At 34.5% G+C, this 12,693-nt stretch overlaps 1 protein-coding gene across 3 annotated transcripts in view; it reads left to right on the top strand.

Moving 5' to 3' along the window:
- LOC105470958 (STT3 oligosaccharyltransferase complex catalytic subunit B) overlaps positions 1-12,693 on the top strand; it is a 104,108-nt gene that overhangs the window by 75,293 nt on the left and 16,122 nt on the right. For all 3 annotated transcript variants that reach the window (XM_011723324.3, XM_011723325.3, XM_011723326.3), the window contains exons 6-9: positions 6,477-6,575; positions 8,249-8,395; positions 9,285-9,333; positions 10,931-11,085. In XM_011723324.3, coding sequence (XP_011721626.2) covers positions 6,477-6,575; positions 8,249-8,395; positions 9,285-9,333; positions 10,931-11,085 — 450 coding nt within the window. The remainder of the gene's footprint in view (positions 1-6,476; positions 6,576-8,248; positions 8,396-9,284; positions 9,334-10,930; positions 11,086-12,693) is intronic.

Below are 12,693 nucleotides of genomic sequence, written 5' to 3'. Positions count from 1 at the left end.
GACATGTGTGTTTCATAGTCCGGAAGAATTAACTCCTGCATAGAAGTAGTTATGAATTCTTCGTGATATCAGTTAAATGATAGTAGTAGTCGACATTAAGAAAAGGATGTGTTGGCCAGGCACATTGGATCACGAGGTCAAGAGATTGAGACCATCCTGGCCAACCTGGTGAAACCCCATCTCTACTTAAAATACAGAAATTAGGTGGGCTTGGTGGCGCGCACCTGTAGTCCTAGCTACTCTGGAGGCTGAGACAGGAGAGTTGCTTGAACCCAGGAGGCGGAGGTTGCAGTGAGCCGAGATCATAGCACTGCACTCCAGCCTGGCAACAGAAAGAGACTCTGTCTCAAGAAAGAAAAGGGGGAAAGAAAGAAAGAAAGAAAGAGAGAGAGAGAGAGAGAGAGAAAGAAAGAAAAGGGTGTGTTGAGAAGAACCGAAACGTTTTCAGTGGTAGCATGACTTGTGGTGACAGGATTTGTGATATCCTGTGGTTTAAATCTTTTTTTATTTTGTGTGTGTTTCACTTTCTTCTTTATGAGTGAATTAAATTTGCTAGTAGTTGGTTTTTACTGCTTCTTGATTTGTTAGGTATAGTCACTACTTAGGTCTAGAAGTTACTGAGGATCATTACCTAACACCTTTTAAGTTACATAAAAATTGTATATTCCATGAGTTTTTCATAGTCTCCAAACACACCCACACACACACACACACAGAGTACATTTGTAATTTCACTATATTTTAATATTATTTCATTAACCATTGCCAGAATTAAATGAATTGTTCCCACGTGGTAGAACTTAAACCAAGATGTACTTTGTTTAGATTTGTTTTTTCCTGGTATATTATTTTTTTCATTTTAATTATCAGTACAAGATACACTTGCTGAGTTTTTTTGGGTTTTTTTGGTTTTTGGTTTTTTGGTTTTTGGTTTTTTTGTTTGTTTTGAGACAGAGTCTCTCTCTGTCACTCAGGCTGGAGTGCAGTGGTGTAATCTTGGCTCAACTGCAACCTCTGCCTCCTGGGTTCAAGCAGTTTGCCTGCCTCAGCCTCCTGAGTGGCTGGGACTACAGGCATATGCCACCACTCCTGGCTGATTTTTGTATTTTTAGTGGAGATGGGGTTTCACCTTGTTGGGCAGGCTGGTCTTGAACTCCCATAGTGCTGGGATTACAGGCGGGAAACACTGCACCCAGCCACACTTGCTGTTTTAAAAATGTTGTGATTAAGTATCTCTACTGAAGTGTTTTGAACAAGTAATTTCTTGCTGCTTTTACAAGTCTGGAGTTTGTAAAATAAAAGTTTCAGTGATTCATTCTCAACATAGTTTATAGTGAGCATTGTCCTTGGAAAAGGGAAATGATTTTTATCATTATGTATGCCTGTTAAGTTAATCATATATTTCTCTCTGCTGGTCAGGAAGAATCAGTGTTTTGTGTTTTTTTGTTGTTTTATTTTTTAATCCATGTTTCTTACTGTTCTTTACCCTGCATATCTACCAGAGTTCACATTAACCAAAAGTGATTACAAAGAAGTAAAATATCTTTAGTATTCAAAGCCTTCATAAGCCTTTAATCATATTTGTTTATAATAAAGCAAAATTGGTTGGATTTTAAAGTATTTACCCATTGTGTTTCTTTTGGCTGATAATATTTTGGTTGAGAGAGAGCAAAGCAATTCAGAAATGCTAATGTGATTTAACATGGGTTAAAGTTAATGGGAATATAGTATTTGCATAACCTTTTCTAACTTTATTTACATAAAAACTATAATGATAACTTAAAAGTGTAAAGAGTATTGTCAACCTAAGCTGTAATGCCTTGTCAGAAAGAAGGTACTTAAAGATTGCTTTGGGGAACAGCAAACTTCTTCAATACTTAAAATTTCATTTAAATTTGAGTCAGATTTTTCAGTACCTTTTCTTTTACTTGAGCACATTAAGTCAAGGGCTATGGTATATTCTCTATATCAGTCTCATCCCACCCTTGGATATAAAATACTTCCAAGAATGTAGACATCTTTACGTTCTTTTGAGAAGATTATTACTCATCTGTCCCAGATTAGAGATTTTCTTTGGTTAAGAATAAACGAGAATAATAATATGTGTGTGTGTATATGTATGTACATATCTTTCTAATGGTAATTTTTTATGGAATTTTTCTCACACGTTGGAATTATGATCTGCAGTAATGAATGCCAGTAACTGTGCATCCACAGGATGGCAGTGTGGTAACATTTTCATGATGTAATAAATGATTTACAACACTATTGGTATCATGCATTTCCTTAGAGCTCACCAGTTTGATGGAATGCTTTATTCTAACTTGAAGGGTAAGAAACGTAGGTTTACATGGATGGATAGAAAGTTGTAATAGATGGATATAGTAGTTTAGTCAGGGTTCTTAAAGAGTTCATTGGAAGGAGAATTGGTAGAGAATGATGGCTGTGGGTTTGTCTTGTTGAGGTCTTCTGAGAACACTAGAGAGCAGTACCAGACATTAATTACCTCTTCATTGTCCATGTCAAGAAGAGAAGAGATCTTAAGTTTTATAGAGCCTTACCCTCCACCAAATGTCACATGACCTTCCTTCCTAATATTATGGTTATTTGTTTACCATCTCTGATTTTTACCAATTTATCTGACTCTTAAGGATAGGATTGATCTTAAGATTTTCTGCTTTTAGAATATATTGACCATACTAAAGTTAATGTTTAAATGCATAAATTGAAGGGGTAATTTCTGAACATGTATTAGATGCTATAGTACAACGTCTGGCAAAAAGCATATGTTTTCATTTTGCAGTGGAGATTGTGTTTATTTATTTATTTTGAGATAGAGTTTCACTTTTGTTGCCCAGGCTGAAGTGCAATGTGATCTCCTCGGCTCACCGCAACCTCCGCCTCCCCGGTTCAAACGATTCTCGTACCTCAGCCTCCCAAGTAGCTGGGATTACAGGCATATGCCACCATGCCCAGCTAATTTTTGTATTTTTAGTAGAGACAGTGTTTCTCCATGTTGGTCAGGCTGGTCTCGAACTCCCAACCTCAAGTGACCCACCTGCCTCAGCCTCCCATAGTGCTAGGATTACAGGTGTGAGCCATCGCGCCTGGCCAAGATTGTGTTTATTTTTAAGAGTTGAGTTACTTCACCATTTCTTTTACTCAAATGTATCTCATTTCTTATTTTCTGTGTCTTAAAATGTAGATTTATAAATGATATTTAAATTGAGGTATAGCAATATATGTGTAATTTTACAAATTCAAGCAGAGCAGTCAGTATTAAGCAAGGTATTTGTGGTATTTGACATATTATCTGGCAAGCAATCTTCAACTTTATTTAATGGAAGTACAGGTTGAGTACGCCTAATTTGAAAATCCAAAACTTTCTGAGTGCCAATTTGATGCTCAAAGGAAATGTTCACTGGAGCGTTTCCTGTTTTGCATCACCAGTTTGGGTATGCTCAACTGTTGAGTATAATGCAAGTATTCCAGAAGTCCAAAAAACGTCTGGTCCAAGCATTTTAGATAAGGGATGTTCAAACAGTCTATCCGTGTACTGAAGAGTGCTATCACATAAAACATGTCTCTCCAATATGTAAACATCTCAGGATCAGTGATCCAAAAAATGTAAAAAATAGGGACTTGGGTCCAGTTCTTTTAAAAGTAAATGCTTATGTTTGGAATGTTGCAGATATCACATTTATCAAATTTGTTTCATTGGTGCTGGTAAGTAGGTATGAATGAGACTAATTGAGATAGAGGAAGTTTCAAGGTAAAATACTGTCTAAAACTTGTCTGTTTCTATTAGTTTATTTAGCATTAACGTATGTTTACCAAATAATACAAATTAAAGTCCCACCTGGGCTTTTTCATTTCGTGATATTTTCTTTTTCTTGAACTCTCCATCACTCTTATTATTAACTTAACCCCCAGTGCATTTGCTTCTGTATAAAGTGTTTTCTGCTTTACTAATGACAGTAAATGTCTCTGAGAAGTTGCATGAAAGTGCCCAATTGAGAGTATTGTCAGGTCTACTCTTCTTTTCCAATATGCCTGGAAATGAATTTGAGCCAATGTCTAAGAGGAAACTTCATCTTTAGTTACCAAACGTGATTGCTAAAATTTTTACATTGTCAAGCAAAGTGTGGCTCCATTTGAAGAGAGAGAAAGTATGAATGAATATGAGTATGAATATATATTTGTGTACCCATATACCTGCTAGTGATTATTTCTGGAGAATGTGACTTATAGGGAAATAAATAGGGTGGAAACTTCTTCACTTTTTACTTTAAGACAAAAACAACACCTATTACCTTTGCGATTGAACCAGTTATCCATACAGACAGATGCAGATTTGTGGTTAGCATGGGCGGAAATAGGAGAGAATGTGTAGTAGTAAGAGCTTAATGAGTGTAGGGTTTTGTTTTGGGGCAATGAAAATTCTTTGGGACTATAGAGGGGTAGTGGTTGCACAACCTTGTGAGTGTACTCAATACCCCTGAATTGTTCTCTCTAAAATGGTTATGTAGTGTGACTTTCACCTCAGTTTTTTAAGAGGGCTTTTTCATTCAGTTTGTTTCATTTCTTATACTGAATCTAAATTCTGTGACAGTGTTACAGCATTCAATGTTTATTTGTACTTAGAAGAAAGAAATCCAGTTTCAGAGGTGGTTGTGGTGTTTCAACATAAGTGGACTTAGCTATAATAAAAACATAAATGACATAAGGTTTTCTCAGGCGTAGTCAATTTCTCGTTGTGCCTTTGTGTGTTCTGTGTTTGTCTAGGGTTTGACTTCTCAGCTCTGGATATCTGAAAGGCCTGTTGACAATAGAATATTAGTTTATAATTGTTGGGAGGGATCTACAAGTCTTGTCCAACCCATATTCTATAGTGAGGAAACTGAAGCTTTTGCTGTTAAGTAGTTGTTCAGGATTACATAGTGATCTTTTTCTCAGTTTTTAATTTTCTTTATACGTTGGTATGCATGGTTCTTTTTTTTTTTTTCTTTTGCCTCTGTAACTCTCCTTTATCAGGGCTTCAACAGGCTGATTTGTAATTTGTAGACATTTCAGGTCATGTGATGGGGAAATTCTTACTTAACTTTGATTACATTTGGATTTGGGTATGTCACAGAGGGTAATTCCATTCCAACATTAATGTGTTTGGAAAGAACATTATCTGATGGATTACTTCTGTTGTCTTCTCTAGACAGCTGGTCCTCCATTAGCTTGAGTCAATGAAAACTTTACTTACTTTGGTCCTTCCTATTAAATTTATGAGCTTCTTACTGTCTTCCTAACACTATGGTCATCTCATCATATAGATTGTGAGGCAACTTAATATTTGAACCAGTAGCCCATAACTTACCTTCTCTAGATGGGTTTCTTTTAAAAGCAAATCAATATTCTTTCTCATCTAAGTTGAGTGAGGAGGAAAGTGTGTGCAGTAGTCTGTGCTACACAGTATATAGGATACACAAATATGTGTATTGTGTATTCTTAAATATACCCCCAATCTTTGTTTTTGATAGAGTAGTTTATTTGCCAAAAACTATTAAATGGTATGCATTAAATGATGTATAATTAAGTTATGTATAATCTGTATAAATGATGTGTAATCTGTATAAATGGAGTAGTTTTTACATTGACTTATCTCAGATGGGCTTTATCTTTATTTCTACTGAATTTTTAGTTTCAGTGACTTCAAATACTTTCTCTCTAATCAGTTGCCTAACAGTGGTCTGTGCATATAAACCAAGTATTTGACACAAATTGTAAATCCCTCCCCAGTTTCCTTGTCCATTTAGATTGACAAACTTAATTTAGATTGACGAGAATACTATAATATACTTAGTGTGAAAAGAAGTGAGTTTCCTTTATTAGATGCTAAATTCAGTAGCTGGTGTATATAAATGGCTTGACTTCTGTGTACTTAGTTCTTTACAGAAAACTTGGTGGACATATGAATTTATTTAACTCATAGTACTATTCAAAGAGTATTATGGGATAATAAAAAGGTAGGAAATACTTGAGAGCTTTTGAGACAGTAGCAGGTATTCACACATGCTGGCAGTGGTGATGAGTATTAAGTCATGTGTATTTTGGATTAATGCCAGTAGGACTGGTATTTACTTAATTTTATGTATATATTACTTGGCTTCTTGAGTCATATTAATGATTACTAATGGTAGATCAAAACAAACTTGATTCCATTTCTGGGAAAGGAGTGCAACACAAGTCTCACAAACTGTTGTAACGATCTGCAAAATACAGTACTAATTTTTTTGAAAATGGATAGAATATTCACAATCTGTAATATATGGTTAACAAATGTACATCTAATAAAAGTCATTTCAAGATTCTGTTCTTAAGTTCAGTTAATACTTTGCTAAAAAACAGGATTTACATATACTTTTATGTTTTAGGTAATTAATGGTGGTAGTAAATTATCCTTGTTTCCTATTTTGTCTTTATAGCATATAGCACTTTCTACATTGTGGGTTTAATATTATCCATGCAGATACCTTTTGTGGGATTCCAGCCAATCAGAACAAGTGAACACATGGCAGCTGCAGGTATGAAAAAATACGTATTTTCCTTCTTCTAAAGAACATGTGGACGTGTGATTGGCAGTCTTCCAAGAGATGACAGTTTTTGATCATTTTAGTTGTTGCAGTGACAACCAAAGTAATCTGAGTCACAATTATGGGAAATCTGTAGATAAAAATTTTATCAGAGATTCTCATTGCAAGGTTCATGACCCATTGGAAGTCTGCGGGTAGTTATTTTATTTGTAATATCTGTACACTGATATTATATAGATAGCAATATATAACTTTCAGACATGGTGTTTCTATAGAGTTTATTATCAGATTCTCAGTGGAGTCTGAATTAATCCCCATCTTCCCAGAATAGTTAAGAATCACTAACTTACTGTTATACTTAGAGTTCTGAATGGATGTCATCTCTTTACCAAGTAGTAATTTGAGACACGGAGAGATGTGTATTTAGTGTTGTGTACACAATAATGAATAGAATGTCTTTGTTTACACAGTCACCTGTCTTTACACATTTGCATTACAACATTTCCTAAACTCTAAATCTTTGATAATACTTAACGTAACCGTTGTAAAATGGACTTTTAAAAAACAACCCTTAAAATTAAATTTATTTTTTAAAATTAATGTTCTAGGTGGTTGAAGATTCTTACAAAGTTTTATGTTTAATATTTTTGTATCATGTTTTGTACTTTTTGAGAATCCGTTTTTGCAATTACTCCTTTAGTTTTGTATATCTTAGCACTCACCTTTGTGTTTACTAATGTAGGGGAGAAAAGATTGTTATCTGTAACAAAAGACAGATTAAGAGAAAAGCTTGAATTTTACATGACACAAGAGTCTTCAGAAGTGAACATTTTTAAAAGGCGGGGAAACTATTTTTATGCTTAGGTTTGATGAAGAGTGGACAGTCATGTAGAAATAAGATTGGACAAAGAGAAGTATGATCTAATGGCAATAGACTGGGAAGAACTTAAAGCCTATTTGTTCATATTCTTCTTGGTATCTCTTGTGTCTTCATCTTTTCCTCTGGGTAGTAGAAGGACCCCTCTGGAATGAGGATCTTATAACCTACTTACAGGAAAGTCAGAGAATTATTTTATGACCTGCCTCAGGGGAGAACAAACAGAAAAGATGAGAAAGACTTCCCAGCTTCTGCTGGTTTCTCAAATGCCAAGATGCCATAATTTGGCGTGGGCCCTGATGCTAATTTAGAATCTCGTCTAAGTAATTAAGGTCACATCTTATTATTCAGTTAAAAATAGTAACTATATATCAAGATTATCCTGATCCTAAGTCTTTGTATCCTTCAGCAAAACAAATTGGAGAATTGTTTTTCAACGATTTTAAAAAATTACTTCCCTCCACCCCAGAAAACCCCCCTAAAATATAGGGAAAAGGGAGGAACTTAATGTGTTAAATAGGCTTGTTACTCAAATGGGAATTTTTCTCCCTTCGGCCTGGTACATGTGTGAGGAGTCTGATCATTTAAAAACAAAAAAAAAGTGACAGAATTTTTTGTATGTATTAGTTGGGCAGCTGTCATTTGACAAAGGAAATGTTGGCTAAATGAAATAACTAGTCTTTGATATGAATGGTACAGGACATTCAAAGAAGCTCTTTCAAATGAAAGTTTTTAAATAGCCTTGGAAAACTGCTTTATTGATTATATGACCCTTTTCTTTAATTAGGTGTCTTTGCGTTGCTGCAAGCTTATGCTTTCTTGCAGTATCTGAGAGACCGCTTAACAAAACAAGAGTTCCAGACCCTTTTCTTTTTGAGTGTATCACTAGCCGCAGGTGCTGTGTTCCTTAGTGTCATCTATTTGACTTATACAGGTAGGTGTTATCACCTGTAGGATGTGAATACTGTCTGTACAAACAATACAAGAATAATAGCCAAACATTCTAAAATCTGAGTAATAGTATGACTACAAAGTGATTTTTTTTCTTTTTCTTTTTCTTTCTTTTTTTTTTTTTTTTTTTTGAACAGTGTATCTTAATTTTGTGGCGTCAAGCTCTTATAAATCTACTTTAAAGCATCCTTCTCTTGCTGGATGAATAGTCCCAAACTATAAAAAGAAAAAAGAAAAAATCAGAACTGTTATTTACCTACTATATGCTCACTTTCTCTTGCATGCACACACACTCCTTCTTTCTCCCCTACTTTTCAGCAGTTTACTAACAGAATCAGTTTCAGTCTGCTTCTGGATTCTAAGTTACCCTCTAACCTTGATTTACCAGTCCTTAGAAACAAATTAAATTATTTCTAAATTTATTCTGTCAAATTAATGTAAAAGCCATGAGTGTTTAAAATCATCTTTGAATTTATCTGGTGAGATATGGCATACGAATTAGATCATTTAGAAACTCCCTTCCCCCTGCCCCCCCAAACTCCTTTTTTTTTTTTTTTTTTAAATGATCTGGTCTTGTTTAATGCCTTAGCATTGTTAGTCAACTAAAAGCTTAAGAGAATTGGAAAACTTTGTACAACTTTATCTCAAGTGGGTTTCTCTGGAAATGGATTCTCCATGGATATTGTTTTTATTTGATCACTACCTTATTTTTTCTGACTGCCAACTGTCCGAAATACATCTATAAATGCAAACTGAAATTCTTCGAACATTAGTTTAAGTCTGTCTGTAATTAACAATAAACATAAAGGCAATAAGAGATTTACAAAATAATAAAAAGGCAGGTTAATTTCCTCTGTGTTTTTTCTTCCAAGGTTACATTGCACCATGGAGCGGCAGGTTTTATTCATTGTGGGACACTGGGTAAGTGCAGTTCTGTTGTTTGGTGTCATATTTATTGAAATACCCCTTTTCCTTGGTTTTTATCTCTTTTGTCAGTGCTTCATTCAGTTCTTGGGCAACATTTCTAAAGTACCAAAGATGCTGGTTTAGTAAATGTTAAATTCCTTGTATTTTATCTTGTTATGATACTTGTTTTGAATGCACCTTTAGTATGAAATGTACATTGTGTATTTCTGTTCTGCATGGGCAACTCCTTGTTTCCGTTTTGTTTGTAAGAATATTTAGGTAAACTTTGTGCAATTTAAAGATTGATTTTTCTTTTACCTACCATGTAACATTTTCATCTTTAGTAATAATTTTTTATTCTTAAGAATTGTTAAGGATACTATGTTATAATTTAATTGCCATAGATAGGAAGAAAGTTTAATTTTTTTCTAATACCATCTGATTTAAGTTTTTTAAATCTGTGAAACAGAGAATATATATCTGTTATGGGGTTTTTCTAGAGTGCTGTTAGAAAATGAGTTAATACGTTTGGTTTTGAATTAGACTAGTTCAGTAAAACTTTTTGTCTCTAAAATGATTTCCTGGAGATTAGAAAACATCTATTGATTATAATTTATGCCCCTCCTCTGTTTCTGCTGTTCTGTCTTGTTACTCCCCAGGTGGCTCAATAAAAATTTATTGAACAGACATGCTTTCTGATGTGATACCAGAAGGACTTGTGTCCAGGTCTAATTAAAGGACATGAGCGAATTATGCATGAATGACTGGAACTAACAATTAGACACATACTTCAAGAGTTCAGCCTATGAATCACTAACGAATTTGAAGGATAACCCAAGTTGTAGACTGTTATTCTGATTAGGTTAAATTGCTAGGTTAACTTGTGCAGTTACATTTATTCTTAATTTCTAAACTTTAATTGACTACTTTAGAATCTCAGAGTGTTTCAGTAATAATTTTTTCAGTTCTTTCCATTTCCTTCACTTGCCTCCATGCTAGCTTTGTGTCAAGCAAGGCATCGTCTTTGTGTAAGGTGTAATTATTGGGTAAAGTATTTCTGCTGCAGGTTGAGTATTCCAAATCTGAAATGCTCTGAAATCGTAAACTTTTTGAGCACCAACATGATGCTGAAAGGAAATGTTTATTGAAGCATTTCAGAATTTCAGATTAGAGATGCTGAACCGATAAGTATAATGCAAATATTCTAAAATCTGAAACACTGCTGGTTCTAAGCATTTCAGATAAAGGATATTCAGTCTGTAGTAATAATTCCAAAAGGTAATGAGACTCACTGATGCAAACATGAAAAATGCTGACTTAAACTGCAGAACAAATTGCCATTTGAACAGAGATTTTTGTATTGGAATTCAGAGCCAACATTCTTACGTCTGGATCTAGATAATTCTCTCAATTTTACAGACTGCATATTAGTTTTAGTTTTACCAACATAGACCAAACAGGTTTATATCCAGTATAGCTGGTTACTTTGGAAGGTATATTTAAATAAGAAAGGAGTAGGTACCATTTATACAACCAAACAAGATTTCTTCATCTAAAAGGAACAACTGTTTTATCACGTAATTGTAAACAATATTAACTTTTTTAATACCAGGTATGCAAAAATACACATTCCAATTATTGCATCAGTGTCTGAGCATCAACCTACGACTTGGGTGTCTTTCTTCTTTGATCTACATATTCTTGTATGTACCTTCCCAGCAGGCCTTTGGTTCTGCATCAAAAATATCAACGATGAAAGAGTATTTGGTAAGAGAGGTTTTTAATGAATACTTTGATATGGAATAGTTGTTTTTCTTTTTGAGATTATTTACTTTAAATTATTGTTTCTCTTTGTTTGACTCTGTATATTCGACATACATTTTCTCCCTTATTTTGCATAGGTGCTTAACCAAGAAAAATTCATGGAGAGGCCGGGCATGGTGGCACACGCCTGTAATCCCAGCACTTTGGGAGGCTGAGGCGGGTGGATCACCTGAGGTCAGGAGTTCGAGAGCAGCCTGGCCAACATGGTGAAACCTTGTCTCTACTAAAAATACAAAAATTAGCCAAACATGGTGGCACATGCCTGTAATCCCAGCTACTCAGGAGACTGAGGCAGGAGAATTACTTGAACCTGGGAGGCAGAGGTTGCAGTGAGTCAATATCAAGCCACTGCACTCCACCCTGGGAATCAGAGCGAGACTCTGTCTCAAAAAAAAAAAAAAAATTCATTGAATTTGTATTAAGTATTTTGATTGTTTTAATTTAGGACTAGTATATTATGGTTTCTGAGAGGTTAATGTTATTATAGTTTGTGTTTGAGAACTGAAAATTTTAACTTTGTTGACAATAGCCTTGACTTTATTTTCTGAGTAAAATTTTATTTAGGAAGAAGCTTTTAGGGACATTCATCTTCCAGATTTCAGAGCAAAGTCCATTTTATAACGGAATAAGGATCACCTTTCAGTAAACATCCTCTTCATTGATAGATTTGTATATTTCCAACTAATAAGACTTGAAATACAAAATATTTAAAAGCCAAGTATTTAGGATTTGATATTTCTAATACAAGTGGACAAAATAAGTAGATATCAAAGGCTTCTATGTGATTTAATCACACATGAAATATGCCGTGGTTGTTTGGTATAAGATAAAAACTGAAACTGAGAAAAGCTTTATCACGTGCACAGGATCACACCAGTCAATAATTTGTAATGCTAGAAACTTGTACATTTATGGGGCCTGGACCATGAGTGACATATGAATCAGGAAAGAAAGAACAGCACTTGTAGGGGTTCAGTTTAAAGGATGGCACACTCATTCTTCTCTAGGTTAATGGACCCTGGATAAGGCCCTGTTAATACTACATCATTCAAGAAGATTTAACTTAAACCTCATGACTCAGTAATCCCATTCCTATGTATATATCTAAGATAAGTGAGTGCATATATCTACCAGAAGGCATGTGTAAGAATGCACTAGTAATTTTATCTACAGTAACCCCTAATGGTAAATATTCCAAAGTCATCAGCAGTAGAATGAATAAATTTTTATGTATCTGTAGTGGAATACAACACAGCAATCAATAAAAGAACAGAATGGGGAATTAAGAGAAGCCAATACAAAAGAGAACATTTTTATGTGATTACATTCCTGTAAAGTTCAAGAATAAAGAATACTAATTCTTTAGAAGTCTAAATAGTGGTTACCTTTCTTTGTAGGGGAGGGGATAGTTATTGACTGAGAAGAGGCATGAGGACATATAAAAATGTTCTATATCACTGTGGGTTGTAGTTACACAGGTGTGTATATATACAAATTCATGGAGATACACAGTTAAGAATATGATGTGATATACTTTTTAGTCAGAAAAAA

The sequence above is a fragment of the Macaca nemestrina genome, chromosome 2 (assembly GCF_043159975.1).
Source record: "Macaca nemestrina isolate mMacNem1 chromosome 2, mMacNem.hap1, whole genome shotgun sequence".
NCBI lineage: Eukaryota > Metazoa > Chordata > Mammalia > Primates > Cercopithecidae > Macaca > Macaca nemestrina.
This window is presented reverse-complemented; position numbering and strand designations above follow the sequence as displayed.